The sequence below is a fragment of the Hypanus sabinus genome, chromosome 23 (genome assembly GCF_030144855.1).
Source record: "Hypanus sabinus isolate sHypSab1 chromosome 23, sHypSab1.hap1, whole genome shotgun sequence".
Lineage (NCBI taxonomy): Eukaryota > Metazoa > Chordata > Chondrichthyes > Myliobatiformes > Dasyatidae > Hypanus > Hypanus sabinus.
This window is the reverse complement of record NC_082728.1, coordinates 5,219,640-5,240,433: the sequence shown is the minus strand read 5'-3', so window position 1 is coordinate 5,240,433 and position 20,794 is coordinate 5,219,640. Positions and strand designations below refer to the sequence as shown.

Sequence of the window (20,794 nt, the reverse complement as noted above, 5' to 3'; positions counted from 1 at the left end):
AGCTGGGGTCACCCATCTTGTAAAGACATTGCCCAGAAGAAAGCAATTGCAAATCACCTCTGTAGAAAAAATCTGCCAGGACAATCATGGTCGAGGAAAAACCATGATCACCCACATCATATGACACAGCACATCAAGATGATAATGATGGAATCATGTCCATTGTACCAAAACACAGGGGTTACAGAAACTGTCACAAACAACAGTAAGATAACAATCAGATAATCTGTGTTGTTGGAATACTGGTTGAAGAACAAACAATGGGCATGGCAACATGGAAAGGAAGAAATTCACCCTGCACTTTGCTGGCTACATTTTACACTAAAACCAAGAGCACAGACAGGACCCCTGCTTAACATATCACCCGAATATACTGTCAATCTCTTAGTAGAGATTGGCATAAACGCTGGGCTCAGTACAGACACAGAATATCTGATATATCTGTAAATGTGAAACTTGACTGCATTACCTGATGAAGAGTTTGGATCTGAGGGTATTGTCAGAGAGGGTGGAAGTTCCGAACTGAAATCATCCAGAGACGGAGTTTCAGACAAATCCAAAGAGGCAACTGGAATCTGTGATCTTGCTTTGACCTCGTCTGTCTTTGCAATCTTCTTGGCTTTAACGTTTAAGCCTTTTGAACTACGTGTCACGTGCAGAACATCAGGCATTGATTTTACCATTTCTTCAACTGACTGAAATCCATAGTCCAATATTTTCAATTCCTTCCAGTATTTATTCTTATATCTTTCGGCGATCTTCTTTGAACTGAGGCCTATAGGGAAAGTCCTGATGAGATTTCTCAGCTCATTCTTCAAACACGCTTTCCCATCATCTGTGAAAAACAAAGCTCCTTCATCATAAACTTGAAATGAACACCCAATTTTAAACATAAGATCATAAGATACAGGAGTATAATTAGGCCATTCAGCCCATCGGGTCTACTCAACCATTTCATCACGGCCGACCAATTTCCCTCGCAACCCCATTCTCCTGCCTTCCCCCCATAACTTTTCACACCCAGACTAATCAAGAACCTATCAACCTCCCCCTTAAATGCACCCAATGACCTGGCCTCCACGGCTGCCCTTGGCGTTTACTCCCAAAGCCTTCCCCATGAGTGGGTACAGCTACAAGGCAGCAAAGGTTTGAGATCAGAGCTAATAATGAGTAAACGTGAAACCTGACTGCATTACCTAATGAAGGTTTTGGATCCGGATGTGGCGTCAGAGAGGGTAGGAGTTCCAAACTGAAACCCTCCGAAGATCGAGTTTCAGATAACCCAAAAGAGGTGACTGGAATCTGCGAACTTGCATTTGCTATATTTGTCACTGTATTCTGTTTGGCGATAACATTGAAGCCAGTTGTACCAGGTATCAGAGACAGAACATCACACATCGATTTCACCATCTGTTCTATGGACTCAAATCCATAGTCTAATATCTTCAGCTCCTTCTGGTATCTATTTCTGTATTTCCTGGCTAGTTTCGTTACATTGATGCCTTCAGGGTAAAATGCAACCAACTTTTGAAGCTCATTTTTCAAAAGCACCTTCTGATCATCTGCAAAAAAGAAAAAAAAACTGTTGTCACGAACGGCAAGATGAAAATCTGCTTTTAAACAAGAATATTAAAGAAGAAAGATCTTGGCTCAAAATGTTGACTGTCTATTCATTTCCATAGATGCTGCCTAATCTGCTGAGTTCCTCCAGCGTTTCGTATGTGTTGCCTTGGATTTCCAGAATCTGCACTTTCTCATGTTTGGAATTCTGCAAACGCTGGGAACACACAAGAAGTGCTGGAGGAACTCGGTAGGTCAGGCAGCATCTATGGAAATGAAAAAACAGTTGATGCTTTGGGCCAAGGCCCTTCATCAGGACTAGAAAGGAAGAAGTCAGAATAAGAAGGTAGGGAAGAGGTGGAAGGACTACAAGCTGGCAGATGGGTAGGTGAAGCCAGGTGACTGGAGGAGAGAGGGAACGAAGTATGGAGCCAGGAGGTGATAGGTGAAAAGTTAAAGACTAGAGAAAAAAGAACCTGATAGGGGAGAAGTGTGGGCCATGGAAGAAAGGGAAGGAGGGACAACAGGGGTAGATGATAGGCAGGTGAGGAGAAGAGATAAGAGGGGGGGCCAGAGTGTGGAATAGAAGAGGAAGGAAGGAGGAGGAGGAAAAAGCACCAGAAGTTGGAGGCTACCAAGATGGAATGTAAGGTGTTACCAGCCCACCCTGAGAGTGGCTTCACTATGGCAGCAGAGGACACCATGGACTAACATGTCAGAATGGGAATGTGCAGGTTTTCTGCATATTTCATATAAAAACCATTCATACACACCCCCAGCTGAAACATTCCTTCGCACTTCAGAAGCACTTGTCCAACTGTTCTACGCCTTAATGCAACGTTCTAATTTTAGTATACTTACAATGAACATGCTTTAATACAAAATCATGTTATTTTATTTCCCCTTTCCTGCACTGTTCATTTCATTTTACTTCCATCCAAAACAATTAAGATTAATTCCCTACAACTTCGAGTCCTTCCCTATTCAATGTGACTGAACCTTATAGGGGAATTTCAGGAGACTATTTCAGTTCAGCAGTCTAATGTAGTTGAAGACAGTGACAGGCTCAAGTGGATGAAGATATAATCTGCTGGAGGAACCCAGCAGGTTGAAAAACATCGTCATCATGATCAATTAGCAAATGACATTTCCTTCTTCTACAGATGCTGCTCAACCCAGAGTTCCTCCAGCAGACTTCTGGTTGATAAAGAATCCAATATCTGCAATCTCATCTCCAGAAACGGAAGAAATCCAGAACTACAAAACATAGTCTCAAGAGAAAAGGACGCCCATTTCTAAGAGTAAAATGAGGACGAACCTCTTCTCGCATAAGGTTTTGGATAGCTCTAACCTAGACCTACCATTAGGTATACTGATACCTAATGATTGGTCCATTGAAGAATCAAAGGCTATTGGGGCCAGCCAATAAAAAGGAATTAAAATAACAATCTGATCAACCCTGATTTCACTAACCAATGGATCAGATTCAAGGAGCTGCACTCTGTTCTATGATGTAAGGATATTAGACAGAAGGCACGACAGCAGCTGTATTTCATTGGGATTTTGAGGAGGCTTGGTAGGTCACCAAAGACTCTTACAAATTTCTACACATGTACAACTGAGAGGATTCTAAATGGTTAGATCACCGTCTGGTATGGGATGGAAGGGGAGCTCTATACAGTATCAGAAAAAGCTGCCAGAAGTTACTAACTCTGCCAGCTCCATCATCCCTCACTCAGGACATGCTTTCTTCTCATTGTTACCATCGAGGAGGTGGTGCAGGAGTCTGAAGACACACACTCAATGTTTTAGGCACAGTTTCTTCACTTCCACAATCAGATCTCTAAACAATGAACCCATGTAAACTAACTCACGCAACACACACACAAAATGCTGGTGGAACGCAGCAGGCAAGGCAGCATCTATAGGAAGAAATACAGTCGACATTTTGGGCCAAGACCCTTCATCAGGAACTCACTAACTCACTATGTTTTTACTCTCTTTTTGCACTACTTATTTAATATAATTTCATATATATTTCCTACTGTAATTTATAGTTTTTATTACTATATATTGCATTGCACCACTCATGCAAAACAACATATTTCGCGACATATGTCAGTGATATTAAACCTGATTCTGGTTATTCATAGTCCCTGATGTATTTTAGTTTTGACTGATTAAAGCCAAAATATAACATTTGAAATTCTATTTGGAAAAGTCATTTGTTGTTCTTTTCTTTTTAAAGGTCAACAAGCTGGTAACCAAGTCATTAAGAGAGTGGTCTTCCCAGTGACCCTCCTCCTACATTGCACAGACATCTAAGGCAGCAGGACAACTTGGAGGAATTACGGAATGGACATGACATGGACTCTACAGCATACAGCAACCTCTAGTGACTCAAGGGAGGATGACAATGATGAAATAGGATTGGCAGACATGTCATGACTTGCCCCAATAAAGACCAAGGAAGTGAAGACGCGCAGGGCTAGAGATGGAACCCACAGGAAGCAGACGGTTTTTCATTAAACCACCTGAACCAGAAAAGGTTGATAAATGGTCAAGAAGGTTTCACATCCCAACAAAAAGTCTAAAGAGTTGGGTTAAACTTCAACATATTAAGAACATATACAACTTGCATCTACATGATAGCATCCATATCTTGGCTACTACACTGTCTTCTCAGCAAATCAGTTGACTCAGAGTTGACGACAGCATGGGAATGACAAACAAAGTCTACAAGGTGGTTGGAATGCTATTGAGAGGTGGATGGAAGAACAGACTGATTGGAGGATAGCAGTTGAATGCAAGTAAAAGGTTTCCAAGGAAGTTTCTGAACAGGCAGTCCCCAGGTTTTGAACCAGATCTGTTTGTAAGTCTGTCTTTAAGTCAAATTTGTAGGTAAGTCGGAACAGGTACATACAGTTCTTATTAAGCATCAGTTAGTCAAATGTTTGTCTTAGTATATATTTTACCTTTCTATGCATATAAAACACTTAAGAAACACTTTCAAATACATTAAAACATCTTAAACATAATAATACAGTACATAACAACAACCCCTACTTGCAACAAATTCTTCATCACAATCACCTTCACTTGCTGCACATGCAGCTTTTAAATCACTGAAAAGGCTTCCAGCCTTTTCTTGCAATGAAGCAAGGCTAATAGGCATATTACACTGATTTTGATCGTCTAACCAAATTATCAATAGCCTTTCCATTTCAATAATTAAACCACTGCGTTGCTTGGTAATAATTGTAGCTTTCATCGGGGCAGGGCCTTTCACATGCTCCATTATTCTCACTTTATCCTTTAAAATTGTTCCGATCGTTGACCGACTGTAGCCTAACGCCTTTCTAATGACCAATGGATGGCATTTCACCTCTTTCCGATCGCTTTATTATTTCCACTTCATTTTCAATCGTGATCGTTTTCCTTTTCTTTGTTTCATCATCAGCACTTGCATCGGATTTACGCTTTGGAGGCATGGTCACAAGGGTAAATAAGAGAAAAATCGCCAAATACAAAGTTACACACTCAACACAGTGTTAACGGCAACATGATCTAACTTAAAATGGCAGATGGTGTTCTCTTTCCTCGAGCCGATGTATTTTTAATATTATAGGCTTTATGAGAGTCCGTTTGTAAGTACGAGTTGTCCATAAGTCAGACGTTCTTAACCCGGGGACTTGCTGTACGAGGAATGCTATGGACAGCAACTCAAAGAGTTTCCAGCAGTAAATGAAGAAAACATGGAGGAATCCACATAGGGTCACTTGACGTCACCCTGACACCAGATACCACCAAAATGGTGAAGCTGCAAAAATCGAGTTGAAGTGAAACTGGTGCTCCATATAGTGAGCTAGTGCAAGCGACCGAGCAAGTAGAACTAGATACTGAAGTGGAAGTAAGATCGTTATAGTTGGGGCTGCTACCAGTTGATCATCATCCACTGACTATGAGTCAACAGGCACACCTGCTGCAGGTGAGTAAACAACCAACACCCATGATCCAACAGAAACAGATGGACTAGAATCCACCAGGTGAATGAATCACAGCAACCCCCAAGAGCAATATGTCAATATTGTGGTAAAAAGGGCATCTTTTGAACTAAGCTAAAAATTGTTGGCATCAAAAACAGGATAGACAAGTTCAGTCCTCTGCCCCACAAATTTTGGGCAACCCTGACCCAACAACACAACTTCAATAATTTCAAATATTATTAAGTACCTCAAACATTGCACGCTGTCTTTTGCCTCTTTTGGGCAGGTGCACAGTCTTGCTCAGGTGGAGGGATGCTGCCCTGCCCACCCATGCTCAGTGGCTTAGGGACATCATGTCCAGTCTATACCTTGAGAAGTTCCATTATTCCATACCAGCATCTGCAGAACTTTATATTAGTTTATTAATTGGAAATGATTGTGCTGAATTCTTATTAGATACAGAATCAAGATTTATAAATGTACTTGAATCTTGAATGAGAAATCCATTTTTGGGTGGCAGACATCTCACAACCCCTTCTTGGAATTAATCTCGTTAACTTTAACCGGTACCCTTCGGTTTATGGAGGGGAATCACCTGGAAGCTCATGCAGTTGGCCAAATCAGATCTAACTAACTATCCCACATGGCCAACTGGAAATTGATTGTGTTAAGTTTACTGGGAAGGTATTTTACCGTCGGCCTGTTAAGAAAGTGAATGGCTCCTGGACACTGACAGTGGCTTATCAAGTTGCTAGGCAATGTATTGACAAGATAATCCCACTAGTGGCTGATCCATCAATTACACTGGACAGCAAAGATCTTGCTTCCTGAATACCTTTGGGTATACCTTAGGATTTGGGTTGCAGATCATGAAAATAACCATGAAATTTGCCTATCATGCACCATTTAAAAAATTGCCTGTATTTGTTATTTCAATTCATGATTAAAATCAGAATAACTGATGCCAAGATGAAGGAAGGCATTTTTGTTGATCCACAAATCAGGTTATCAATGACAGGCAATTCAAAGAACTTCTAGTGGGACTGGAGAAAACCACATGGAAGGCATTCAAGGATATTACTGAAAATTTTCTAGGCAACTGCAAAGCACCAAACTACATGCAGCTGGCAGACAACATGCTTCAAGCATACAAAACCATGAAGTGCAACATGTCAATAAAGATTCATTTTCTGCTTTCCCATTTAGACTTCTTCCCTGCAAATCTTGGTGCTGTCAGTGACGAGCACAGTGACAGGTTTCACTAGGACACTGTGGTCATGGAGAAACAGTATCAGGGCAACTGGAATCCATCAATGTTGGCTGATTATTGTTGGACACTTAAGTGAGAAGCCTCAGACACTGAGTACAAATGAAAATTATCATCAAAACATTTTTAGCTTAGTTGGACTATTGCAAAGCATCAGCACCATTATGCAATGAAGCACATTACATTCAATAAAAGTTAACTTCTTGTTTCTTCAGATTCCTAAGTGATACAAGTAATCTGAAATTATGTTTCTGTTTAGCTTCAACTGGTCTATCATAAACAAAACAAAAAAATATATCTCAGGAAGCAAATCTTTAAAAAAATCTGTATTCCTGTGTTATTCCGAATGCCCTGAAGCCATCACAGAAGTAGTTTACAGTTATTGATATGGCTACTGGATTCTGGTCCATACCAGTGGCGCCCAAACATCAACGATGATTGGCTTTTACAGCAACAACAATACCAAAGGATGAGTCTACCACAAGAGCTCCACCACAGTCCCACTGTCTACCACATGGCCCATAGGGAACATCTGAGGGATTTACCAACCACTGATTCAGTTATCATACAGGATGTGGTTGATGACTTGATTGCATCCAACACCACAGACCAGAAGAGATCTCCAAAGGTCACAGCTCAAAATTGGACAAGGGCCAATTGCAACAAGTAGTAATTCAAGACCACAAGGCACAAGAGCAGAACTGGGCCATTCAACCCATTGAGTCTGCTCCACCATTTCATCATGGCTGACCCATTTCCCTCTTAACCCCATTCTCCTACCTTCTCCCCATCACCTTTTGTGATCTGAAGAATCAAGAACCTCTGCCTTAAAATGCACCAAGTGACCTGGCTGCTAGTTGCCTGTGGCAAAGTTCCACAGATTTATCACCCTCTGTCTAAAGAAATTCCCCTTCATCTCAGTTCTAAATGATGTCTCTCTATTTTGAGGCTGCGGCCTCTGGACCCAGACTCCCCGTCAAAGGAAATATCCTCTTTACATCTATTTTATCAAGGGCTTTCAACATTCAATGGGTTTCAATGAGATTCCCCCCTCATTCTACAAAATTCCAGTCAGTACAGACTCAGAGCTTTCAATTGCTGCTCATATCACACGCTTTTCAATCCTGGAACCATCTGCCTCTGAACCCTCTCCAATGTCAGCACATCCTTTCTTAAATAAGGGGCCCAAAACTTCTCACAATACTCCAGATGAGGCCTCACCAGTGCCTTATAAAGTCTCAACATTACATCCTTGCTTCTATATTCTAGTTCTCTTGAAATGAATGCTAACATTGAATTTGCCCTCCTCACCACCAACTCAACCTGCAGATTAACCTTTAGGGAATCCTGCACAAGGACTCCCTTTTAATTTAAAATGTGTCTACAGAATAAAGCTCTTTTTACTTGGGACAGAAAATTTCCCAAGGTAAATGAGAAATCACTGAGGATTGTGGGGCGGTCATCCAATCAGCAAAACCACCTGCAACTCCGATTATTTCTGGGTTTGTGTAACTGACGGAGTATGAGTCGATTTGTGTGCTGAAACTGCACCAGCATTCAACAATCTGGTGAAGGGTAGTAAGCATTCAGAGGACCCTGTAACTCTTAATGAACTAGAAGCATTTCAAACTTCAAAGGCAACATTATGTTCTGTCCTTGCATTAGGAATTTCTGTACATCAACGAAAAAAGTGGTTACACGACAACAATCTTGACTCAGGAACATGGAGACCGACAACGTCCTGTTGGTTATTAATCAGTCAAATCGGATAACCTACTATTAGGATGGGGACCGTGTTTACGAGCAGTGCAGGCAACTTAACTGGTAGTCAAGTCTGTTGCTAGCATTGTGCTCAATCAAGTTTTAAATGCTCGATGTCCGTTCGTTAGGGTGTATTCTGAAGTTATGGAATATAGCAAATATTAATTTCAACAGCAACCAGTCTTCAGAGCTGGAACTGGGGTTAATTGAAAACCAAGAAACACCCATTCACCTGAGATGTCTGCTTATGCAGCTCAGAGGCAGTGGTGATTAACATTAAATCTAGAGTGAAGATTCAGGTATTTGAAAACTCTATGTTACTTAAATGAAGCATTGTCAACCCAAAGTATTAAAGTAAATGATGTCATTGTAACTGTAGTTACCATTGACCTTAAGGGTATAAAAATGTGACTTTAGAAGGCCTCTACTTCCAAGAGTGTTTTGATTATAATGCCCGCTTGTGTGCTGAATAAAGATTTCATTATCCACCAGCTTCAGTGTCTCTCCACTGACTTTGTTCACAGTCACAACACTACACTCAGTACACACCTCACTGACAATGAACAGGGCCTCTCGAGTAACAGCTGCTCAGTGGTCCAAATGGTGTACTGTTCACAAGGCACCTCATTTCATCCTCCTGTGAGCAAGTCCAGTGAATCCAGCTACAGTGGACACTGAAGTCTATCACGACCATGACCGTGCCCTGAAGATGCAAATCAGTACAAAGAGACTCTCTACTGAGCACAGATCTGATTCTGCACACTGATGGCTCCTCAGTGACTGAGGGTGAAGTTCAAATGGCTGGATGGACCATTGTTTCCAAAACTGAAGTACCGACACCAGGAAGCATGACTCCTGGTACCTCTCTGCAACAGGCAGAACAGAAAGCCCTGACCGGAGGCTGTAAGGTGGCAGAAAGAAGATCAGCTATCACATACATGATTCTTGATGCATTTTGGAGTTGCTTTGGAAACATAAAAGTGAAGAGGATTTCTTACAGCTGTAGGAACCCCAATCAAGATTGGCGAGCTCGCACAACTAATGAATGATATACAAATACTATCAGAAGAGGCTGCATTAATGTGTAAAAGCCAACATGAATACAATGTATTCATAGATGAAACTGTAAAACAAGCAGCACAAGGAGTAAAAAAAATAAAATAATTTAAAGTACCACGAACACATGACCACCGAAGTTATGGAAACAGACTTGAATTCCTTATCACAGACAAACATACATGAAACTCAAGAGATGCAAGCTCAGTGCTCTAAGGACGAGAAGTGGTTCTGTATGGAGAATGGTATGAAACTAAACTCTGATGGAGCAAGGAGATAGGGCACTAGTCACAGCAGGTCTGCTCCCTGGGACACACTGGAGTGGACAAGACAATCATATTCTTCCAGTGGTGGAGAAATCCAAAGTTTCGGACCGAAGCTTGGTGTCCTGCAACAGCAGAGAAGCCGCCATGACTAATTGCTCCTGCCCCAACTGGTCCATTACTGTGCCTACAAGTTGATTACATTAACTTTACCAAAGTGTCAGGAATACTCAGATGTGCTGGTAATAGTGGAAAAGTTTTCAGGATGAGTGTAAGCTATTCCAGCAAAGGAAGCCACTGGCATACACACAACAAAAACAATGATCAAGGACTATAGTTCGAGATGGGGACTGTCATGTCACATTGCCTCTGACCAAGGAACACATTTCACTGGGACTGTTTGTCAGGAATTGTGTTGACTGAAGGTCCACATCATACAGAGTCATCAGGACAATTCAAATGAATGAATGGAACCATTAAAGCAATGGCTATGTATCATGAGGAAGGCAGACCATAGCCTACAGCCCTTCCCATGGTGTCATGGTGCATCAGAGCAGCCCTAAATAAGTAAACTAAACTAAGTCCATTCAGGTTGGTAACAGGGTGACCCACATCACTACTGGGAGCTCTTCATCTGAGAGGCTGATATACACATTACGGTGGGCAGTTTAGTTAACAATTCTGTGAAATTAACCCAAAGTGCATATGGTCTGCTTCTCTCGACAGTTTTCTGCTGCTTGGAGAGCCCCACAGGAGACAGCTTGACTCCTAGTGAGTGTGTCCTGATTTAAAAAAAAACGCACAAGGAGCTACTGTGGAGCTCCATGGGAAGGTACTTATCAAGGGCTGCAGATTACCAACTCAGTGGTAAAACTAGAAAGGAAAATGTACTCAATAGCCACTGCAAGGCAGCTCAGGTGATAGCGGACGAAGACAACAAGCACTGAGGTTAATGTTCTAGTAACCTCTAACTCAGTGTTCACGTTGCTAGGCTAGAGGGCAAATCACCAAAATGATGCCGAACCAGCACATTGTGGGCTTCAAATGTTTGCCCTTCTCTTTGGGTGTGGTCTTCCATTGATTCTATTGAGTTTCTTGGACTTACTGAGTATGCCTGCAAGTAAACGAGTTTCAGGGTTGTACATGGTGACACATGTGTACTTTGTTAATAAATTTACTTTGTGCTTTGGCATTGTTTCTTACCCAGGTCGAGTTCTGGAGTCCGCATTTGGTTCACCAAGGACAAATGTCTCGTCGCACTGATGGGCGGGCAGCCATATTTTATTGGTTCTGTCCTATTGGCGGGATTAACGGTCAAATTTTGTGCTTTGTAATGTGAGCAGAGCACATCGTTCATCTGGTCCAGCATGCTTGACAGAGACTGAAGCCCACAATCAGCCTGTTGCAATGATCTCCCATGCACAGGTAGGTAAAGACTGGAGAGAGGGCTCAGTAGAGAGCCCTCAGGAAGAGCACTGCGCAACTCAGCTACTAGCAGGTCCTGTAAGGGAAGCAAAAGTTATTAGTATAATTTCCTCAGGTCAGGCATGGGATTCTACCTCCAGACAAATATGATTAACACATTGCCAACTGAAATCAGCTATTCAATCAAAAAGCCTTACAGCCTAAGTAAGGCTGGCCTAGATAGAGTCAACGTGGAAAGAATGTTTCCTATAGTAGGGGAGTCAAGGACCAGCTGGGTTTACTTCAAAGTTCAAAGTACTTATACCTGTGTCAGCCTGAGATTCATTTTCATGCAGGCCTACTCAGCAAATCCAAGAAATATAACAGAATCAATGAAAGACCACATCCAACAGAGCAAGCAACCAGTGTGCAAAAGAGAACAAACAACACAAATACAAATAATAGATAGATAGATATCAAGAACACCAGTGAAGTTGAGTGAGGTTATCCCCTCTGGTTCAAGAACCTGATGATTGAGGGAACTATTCTAGAACCTGGTGGTATGGGTCCTGAGGCTCCTCTACCTTTTTCCAGATGGCAACAACAAGAAGAGAGCATGTTCTGGGTGGTGGGGACCCTGACGACAGATGCTGCTTTCCTGATAGAATGGGCTGTATCCACTACTTTTGGGGGTAATTTTTTCCTCAAAGGCATTGGTGTTCCGTTAACAGGCCATGATGCAACCAATCAATATATTCTCTACCACACATCTATGTAAGTTTGTCTAAGTTTTAGGTGTCATGCCAAATCTTTGCAAACTCCTATGCTGCCGTGCTTTCTTTGCAATTACACTTACGCGCTGGGCCCAGGACAGGTCCTCTGACATAATAACACCGAGGAATTTAAAGTTGCTGACCCTGATTCCCCAGTGAGGAAACCTCTGGTTTCCCCCTCCTGAAATCAAAAATCAGCTCCGTGGTCTTGCTGACATTCAACTGAGGGGTTGAGGCACCACTCAGCCAGATTTTCAATTTCCCTCCTGTACGTTAATTCATCACCACCTTTGATTCAGCCAACAACAGTGGTGTCATCAGCAAACTTAAATATGGCCCTGGAGTTGTGCTTAGCCTAACAGACATAAGTATAAAGCGATTAGAGCAGGGGAGCTAAGCACACAGCCCTGTGGTGCACCTGTGCTGATGGAGATTGTTTGGAGATGGTGTTGCCAATTCGAACTGAATGGAACCTGCAAGTGAGGAAATCGAAGATCCAATTGCACAAGGAAGTATTGAGACCAAGGTCTTGGAGCTTATTAATTTTGAGGGCATGCTGGTATTGAATACTGAGCTGTACTCAATAAAGAGCATCCTGATGTATTCATCTTTGCTGCCCTGATGTTCCAGGGTTGAGTGAAGAGCCAATGAAATGGCATCTGCTTGGACCTGTTGTGCCAGTAGAGAAACTGAAGCAGATCCAATTTGCTTCTCAGTCAGTGCTTCATCACCAACCTCTCAAAGCACTTCATTACAGTGGATGTAACAGCTATTGGATGACAGTTATTGAGGCAGGTTACCACGTTTTACGCAGGCACTGGTATAATTGAAGCCTGCTTGAAGCAGGTGGATACCTCAGACTGCTGAAGTGAGAGATTTGAGATATTGCTGAACACTCCAGCCAGCTGATCAGCACAGGTCTTCAGTACTTGGCCAGGTACCCCATCTGGGCTGGATGCTTTCTGTGGGTTCAGCCCCCTGAAGGATGCTCTCACGTCAGCCTCAGAAACTGAAATCACAAGGTCATCGGAGGCTGTGGAAGCTCATGAAGGTTCCTCTATGCTTGGACAGTCAAAGTGAGCGTAGAAGGAATTTAGCTCCTCTGGGAGCCTACATTGCTTGGTTTCACTTTGCAAGAGGTAATAGCATTCAAGTCCTTAAGTGATTCAAATTTGGTCCGAAATTGCCACTTCACCCATGAGATAGCTTTCCAAAGATCGTACCTGGACCTCCACCACCTTACTTGGCCACCAGACCTGAATGGCTCTGATCTGACCCTCTGCAGGTCGTGGATCTCATGGTTCATCCAGGGCTTCTGGTTAGGAAGACTCTGAATACCTTGATGGGGACACACTCATCCACAACTGTTTTCATAAAGTCTGTGACAACCGTGGTGTATTTATTCAGATACTCTGATGAGACCTTGAACACAGCCCAATCCCATAGCCACTCCTCTGTCTCCCATGACCACCTCTTTGTTGGAGCTTTGCTCTTTAGCTTCTGCCTGTATGCAGGTAGGAGAAGGATAGCCAAGTGATCAGGTTTCCCTAAATGCGGTCTGGGCATGGGAAGGCAGGTATCCCTAATTGTAGCAGAGCAATGGTCTAGTGTGTTGGGACCTTTGGTCCTACAGGTTATATGCTGATGATAACGGGCTAGAGATTTCTTCAAGTAAGCCTGACTGTGATTTGAAATGCGTCAAGGAGGGATGTTTCTTGTTTGGTAATGGCAGCATTCAATACACCAAATGCCTGGATAATGACAGCTTTTGGCAGTATGTAAACTGTGGTCAGAATCATGGAGATCTCGCTTGGTAATAAAAGGTCAGCACTTACATATTCCGGGTCAGGGGAACAAGACTGCCACATCTGAGCACCACAAGGAGTCACCACAAGTTGTCTCTTATTTCTGATGAAACAGGAGACAACTCGAACAGAGAAATCACGCAGAGAAAGACAGGGTTACAACATAAAAAATCCAGAGAGCTTGGAGGGAACCTGAAACAGTCCTGTAAAGAAAGGGAGGAGAGGTGGAAGGTGGAACACACACAAAGAGCTGGAGGAACTCAGCAAGACTGGCAGCATCTATGCAGTGAAATGAACAGTCAATGCTTTGGATTGAGATCCTTCACCAGTTCTGACCGTTTATTCCCCTCCATAGATGCTACCTGACCTGCTGAGTTCCTCCAGCATTTTGTGTGTGTTACTCTGACCACAGACACTGTCTGACCTGCTGAGTTCCTCCAGCATTTTGTGTGTGTGGCTCAAGATTTCCAGCTTCTACAGAATCTCTTGCATCTCCCCCAAGACGGAAAGCTATTCTCCCCAGATGAAATTAACCCTTAACTAGTTCTATAAATAAAATTCTCTCAAAAATTATCTGACTGATATCTAAAAATAATTTTGTTTATAAAGAATCTTTAACATTTTAAGAAACTGGTATGGATGCTCCTTCTGTGCCCAAGATTCAATAAAAGGTAATGAGGCATCTACACCCTTCCAAGAGGACCACAACCTTGTCATAGTTTGGAGGCTGGCGTGCCTCAGTGACCCGGAGAGCTGCTTTGGCTGCAGTCGGGGGCTTTATGGTTTGGTTCTTGGCAGGGTCACCCATGCCAAACAGGTCAAGGGGTAGAGGACCAACCAAGAGTCCTCCAGGTTTGGCGGTTTAGCTCACGGCTAACAACACTGACTAGTAAACACAAAATTGTTACGGAAACAGCAATAAAGGATTATTCTACATCTGAGTGTGACAGTGTTCCTGAGTCTCCACTGACAGTAGTGAAAACAGAGAGGAAACTACTGACACAATGAACACCTGCAGAGATGAAGGAACTTCATTGCTGCCCTAAACACCAGCAGTGTAATGGGCAGTAAGTAAGGCATCTACACCAGCTTTCTCTAATTCACGATACAAAACTAGATTAGAAATGAAGAGAGGGCTCAAAGCAAACTGGATGTGAACCAGCATCATTAACAGAAAGCAGGAAAATTTCAGGTCAATGCACGTTCCATTCGTCATATTAGAATGTTGATGAGAGGGAGCATTGAGAGAGGGTGTCACCGAACTCCCGAGAAGATGATTTAACTTTTCCAGGGTACACACACTCGACTTCGCAGTCGAGCAGCAAATCAAAAATGGACGGATTCTGCAGATACTGGAAATCCAGAGCCACGCACACAAAGTCTCAGCCGGTCAGGCAGCATCTATGGAGGGGAATGAATGCTCCTGGTCCTGCTGCTCTCTGACTCTTGGAGCCTGCCTCACTCAGCACCCATCACCTGCCACAGCTCCTACTACTTCCCCACTCTCACCAACTTACTCTGGCTTCTGCACCTTCCTTTGCAGTCGCGAAGAAGGGTCTCAGCCTGACATGTTGACTGTTTATTCCCCTCCATAGATGCTGCCTGACCTGCTGAGTTCCTCCAGCAACTGCGTGCGTTGCTCAAGACTTCCAGCATTTGCAGAATCCTGAGGTTATAACTCTTTTCAAACACCCTTACCATGGGGGTGTTATGACAGGACCCAGTATGACAGTTTTCAGACACCTTTGCAAACAAATAACGGGGATATGATAGACGCTAAGACTCTTCAGTCGCCTTTACCACGTAATTCATACATACACATAGCGATATAATTCTCCAAATGAGTTGAAAAAATAGCCACTTTAACACAAGGCAAGGCTGAGTTTAACCAAAGTGGAAGAAATAACCCAAATTTTCTCCAAAAACCAGAAAAGTGAGGGGAAGCAGAAAGCCCGTGAAGAAACACAAAGCATTGGAGATATAAACGCCAGCCGGACTCACGTGGAGCGGGGCCGGAAACACGGCGGAGCGGAGCGGTGCGGTCCCCGCTGCTGCTGCTGCCCGCGCCCGGTCGGACTCTCCTTTCAGGCGGCCGCCGCCGCCGCCAGCTCCGGGAAGCAGCGCTCCCCGCCTCACTCGCTCGCTTCCCACGCGGGAGCCCGGAGCGGACCCTCTGCGCCCCCTGCCGCTGGGAGGACCGCGGGCCGCCGGCGCCAGCTCCGGGAAGCAGCGCTCCCCGCCTCACTCGCTCGCTTCCCACGCGGGAGCCCGGAGCGGACCCTCTGCGCCCCCTGCCGCTGGGAGGACCGCGGGCCGCCGGCGCCAGCTCCGGGAAGCAGCGCTCCCCGCCTCACTCGCTCGCTTCCCACGCGGGAGCCCGGAGCGGACCCTCTGCGCCCCCTGCCGCTGGGAGGACCGCGGGCCGCCGGCGCCAGCTCCGGGAAGCAGCGCTCCCCGCCTCACTCGCTCGCTTCCCACGCGGGAGCCCGGAGCGGACCCTCTGCGCCCCCTGCCGCTGGGAGGACCGCGGGCCGCCGGCGCCAGCTCCGGGAAGCAGCGCTCCCCGCCTCACTCGCTCGCTTCCCACGCGGGAGCCCGGAGCGGACCCTCTGCGCCCCCTGCCGCTGGGAGGACCGCGGGCCGCCGGCGCCAGCTCCGGGAAGCAGCGCTCCCCGCCTCACTCGCTCGCTTCCCACGCGGGAGCCCGGAGCGGACCCTCTGCGCCCCCTGCCGCTGGGAGGACCGCGGGCCGCCGGCGCCAGCTCCGGGAAGCAGCGCTCCCCGCCTCACTCGCTCGCTTCCCACGCGGGAGCCCGGAGCCCCGCTGAGGGTCAGGACACTGCCCCAAAGAGGGCAGAATCGGGTCCAATATCACCGGCACTTGTATTTCGTTGTCTTGTCAGGTTTCAAAGCAAAGAGCAAGATGTCAACTACCTCCATCATGGGGCAGATGACAACGCTCACTCTGAGGAGATTCTGCAGTGCATAATGGATGCCAGAGTATACAAGCTCCTGGGACTTGATCTAAACATCAAGAAAACACAGCTCCTACAAAATCCATAACATCCCTCTGAAGAATACTGATCATTCCCCATATCCCAGCAGCCTTCTTTCTTCAAGAGCCAACACTGACCTTGAAGATAAATCGCTGATTAGGCTGTGCCAGTGGAGCTTTTGTCAGGTTAAGAAAGAGGGTTTTTGAAGATTGGGACCAACACTAACCTTCTGTTCTATAAAGCTAAAGTCCTTTCCCCCCCCCCTTGCTAAATGGAGCAGAGTTATGGACAACACATAAAATCCCTAGAAACTTGCCATCAAAGATGCCTCCGAAGGATTCTGAGAGTTAGCTGGAAGAACAGGTGTATTAACTCTAGCACCTTGGAGGAAACTAACATTAACTCCATAGCCAGAATCGTGACACAGCACCAATAGCGATGGGTCAGTCCATATGCCTGACTCCCACCTCCTGAAACAACTCCTGTTCGGCCAACTCAAGGACACAAAGCGCGCTCCTGCAGGGCAGAAAAAGCGGTTCAAGGACAATATTCTCGACCTGCCTGAGGAGGTGCCACAACAACCTGAATGGATGGGAGAAATTAGCACAGGACAGGAAAAGCTGGAGGTCTGAGGTCAGAGGCCCATGATTGGCAAATCTGGAGATCAGAGCCCAGAAATCAGAGAGTGTGAAGATCAGCCCCGTAGGTAGGCTGTCCTGTGGCTGGATGCACATCTGATTATGTGAGTGGGGGGGGAGGCAGGGGTGGGTGAGAAAGGGATTTGTTTTCCTGTTATTGGTTGTAAGTTGGCTGCATGCTCTTCTGATGAACGTGGTGAGTGATGCCTCAGAAAGGCAGCATCCATCATTAAGGACCCCCATCTCCCAGGACATGCTCTCTTCTCATTGCTACCATCAGGGAGTAGGTACAGGAGCCTGAAGGCACATACTCAACGGTTCAGAAACAGCTTCTTCAACTCCACCTTCTGATTTCTGAATGGACAATGAACCCACTAACACTTCTCAACTATTTTTCCCTCTCTGTTCACACTACTTATTTGATTTTTATTTGTATATACACTTCTTCTTGTAATTTATAATTTTTATTGCTACGTAATGCAACGTACCACTGCCACAAAACAACAAATTTCACAACATACGCCAGTGATAGTAAACCTGATCCTGATTCTGTTGTTGGCACTAGAAGATGTGGCGATGCTTCATCATCAGATTGTATTGGTTGTTGCAAACAAGACATTTCACTGTATCTTTTGATGTACAAGTGATTAATAAATCTAAATCTATATCCTTTCATAGGAACACAGTCCTGCCATAGCTCTGAATAATAAGTCACTAGACAACTGAGATCTGCTGGTGCATTAGTATCTCCCCGTGTACATAGTTCATTCTAACACAAATATTTGAACTAATATTTGTTAATTCGTTCATTCATTATGTGCCATGTCATATGATGTGGGTGATCATGGTCTTTCTATGACCATTACTGTTCTTGGCAAATTTTTCTACAGAAGTGGTTTGCCATTGCCTTCTTCTGGACAGTGTCTTTCCAAGATGGATGACCCCAGTCATTATCAACACTCTTCAGAGACTGTCTACCTGGTGTCAGTGGTCGCATGACAAGGACTTGTGAGATGCACCAACTGCTCATAAGGCCATCCATCACTATCTCCCATGGCTTCACATGACCCTAATCAGGGGGCTAAGCAGGTGCTACACCTTGTCCAAGGGTGACCTGTAGGCTGGTGGAGGGAAGGAGCACCTTACGTCTCCTGTGGTAGAGATGTATCACCACTCCGCCACCCATCAACTAATATTGTATTTAATTAACTAAAGCATGGAATGATAACACCAAGAGACACTGTAGTCAAACAAAACTTGCTTCTTTTGTGCTTTTTCGTCATCATCAAGGACCCCCACTAACCAGGCCATGCTCTCTTCTCACCACTACCATCGGGAAGGAGGTAGAGGAGCTTTGGGGTCCTGCACCACCAGGTTCAGAAACAGTTATTACTCCACAACCATCAGGCTTCTGAACTAGTGTGAATAACTTCAATCACCTCAACTCTGAACTGATTCCACAACCTATGGATTCACTTTCAAGGACTCTACAACTCGTGCTTTCAGTGTTACCAGAACCAGAATCAGGTTCAATATCACTGGCATCTAGCACATTGTGAAAATTCTGATGAAGGGTCTCAGCCCTGTTACGAAATCCCGTAACTGGATCACTTACCAGCAAAGATAGAGAGGTCCGTTGAAGTCTGATGGTACTATTTTTTAAAGTATTTATTGATAACAGGGGCACAAAAATAAGATTAATGCAAACATACAGATAATATACATTGTGAATACTAAATCTAAGTCACAGGTATGATCATAACCAATAAAACGTAACTCTATCGTTGTCTCGGGGATAATGTATTGTCCGATGGAAATATAAAAGTCATTAGCTTGTTCAGGCTGCAGCGTTTTGGGTTTAAGAGAGGGAGGCATTTAAACTTGCCCAAGTCTTTTATGATGCCAATCTGTTGAGTCAGGGGAGCGGGTTTCCCCGTTGTTAGCTAAAAAGCCATTTTCCATGGTTTCAGCCACCAATTCCAGCCACAGAATTGAACGCACGTGGCTTGGTTTCCGATGACCATCTGCTGTTATGTGGTCGCTTAACGTTTCTTCTGGTGTGTCTGAGGGGTTGTTCCTACAGCCCCTCTTTTATTCTGACTCGCAGGGTCGTAGATGTCAATCAGGTTGGGGGTGATGCAATCTCTCCCTCAACCAGCCCACTTTGCCCGAGGGCATTCACGTAGCAGAGCATCTCAATCCACAAATCTGTCTCCAAGAGACAATGGCCATGTCCCGTAGCTTTACATCGCTATGGGGGGGGGGGGAGAAACGTGACAATCTGCACATCTCCCCCTCATGTCTTGGGCCCCCTTTTGACTCAACCCAACTGTGCTCTGGCGATTCTCACAAAGGAGGGGGCTACGGACGTAACAGCCCAAAACGTCGACTGTGCTTCTCCCTATAGATGCTGCTTGGCCTGCTGTGCTCCACCAGCATTTTGTGTGTGTTGTTTGAATTTCCAGCATCTGCAGATTTCCTCGTGTTTGCATTGTGAAAATTGTTGTAATGCGGCAGCAGTACATTGCAATACACAAAAATAATTTTTAGAACTATAAATTACAATAGATGTACATAAAAAACTCAATTCAATTCAATAAGTAGTGCAAAAAGAGAAGAAAAATAGACTGAGGCAGTGTTCATGGGTTCATTGCCCACTCAGAAATCTGATGGAGGACGAGATGAAGCTGCTTCTGAAACATTGAGTGTGAGAGTTCAGCCTCCTGACGGTAGAGGTGAGAAGAGGGGATGCCCTAGGAGATGAGGGTCCTTAATGATGGATGTCACCTTTTCGAGGCATCGTCTTTTGAAGGTGTCCTGCATGCTGGGGAGGCTCGTGCCCACGATGGATCTGGCAGAATTTACAACCCTTTGCTGCATTCCTCGATGCTGTATGGTGGGCCCTCATACCAGACGATGGTGCGGCCAGTCAGAATCCTCATGAGGACTGGTGTGTTTTCCCTCAACTTACCCTTTCTGAAGTCCACAATCAATTTCTTGGTCTTAGTGACATTGAGTGCAAGGTTGTTACTGTGACACCACTCACCCAGCTGATCTCTCTCACTCCTGTATGCCTCCTTATCACCACCTAAAATTCTTCCAGTAATAGTAGTGCCATTGGCAAATTTATAGATGGTGTTTGAACTGTGCCAAGTCACACAGTCCTGGGTGTAGAGACAGCAAAGCAGTGGGCTAAGCCTGCATCCTTGAGTTGCGCCAGTGTTGACCGTCAGTGAGGTGAAGATGTTATTTCTGATCCGCACAGACCGTCATCTCCCAATGAGG

At 44.7% G+C, this 20,794-nt stretch overlaps 1 protein-coding gene across 1 annotated transcript in view; it reads right to left on the bottom strand.

The window, feature by feature from the left end:
* The window catches only part of wu:fj29h11 (uncharacterized), a 157,395-nt gene extending 136,944 nt beyond the window's left edge, over positions 1 to 20,451 (bottom strand). The window contains exons 1-7 of the mRNA XM_059949087.1: positions 20,420 to 20,451; positions 16,448 to 16,714; positions 16,121 to 16,390; positions 15,877 to 16,063; positions 11,097 to 11,394; positions 1,197 to 1,562; positions 470 to 835 (exon numbers count right to left, since the gene is read on the bottom strand). Coding sequence (XP_059805070.1) covers positions 470 to 835; positions 1,197 to 1,562; positions 11,097 to 11,394; positions 15,877 to 16,063; positions 16,121 to 16,390; positions 16,448 to 16,714; positions 20,420 to 20,451 — 1,786 coding nt within the window. The remainder of the gene's footprint in view (positions 1 to 469; positions 836 to 1,196; positions 1,563 to 11,096; positions 11,395 to 15,876; positions 16,064 to 16,120; positions 16,391 to 16,447; positions 16,715 to 20,419) is intronic.
* Between the last annotated feature and the right edge of the window lie 343 nt (positions 20,452 to 20,794).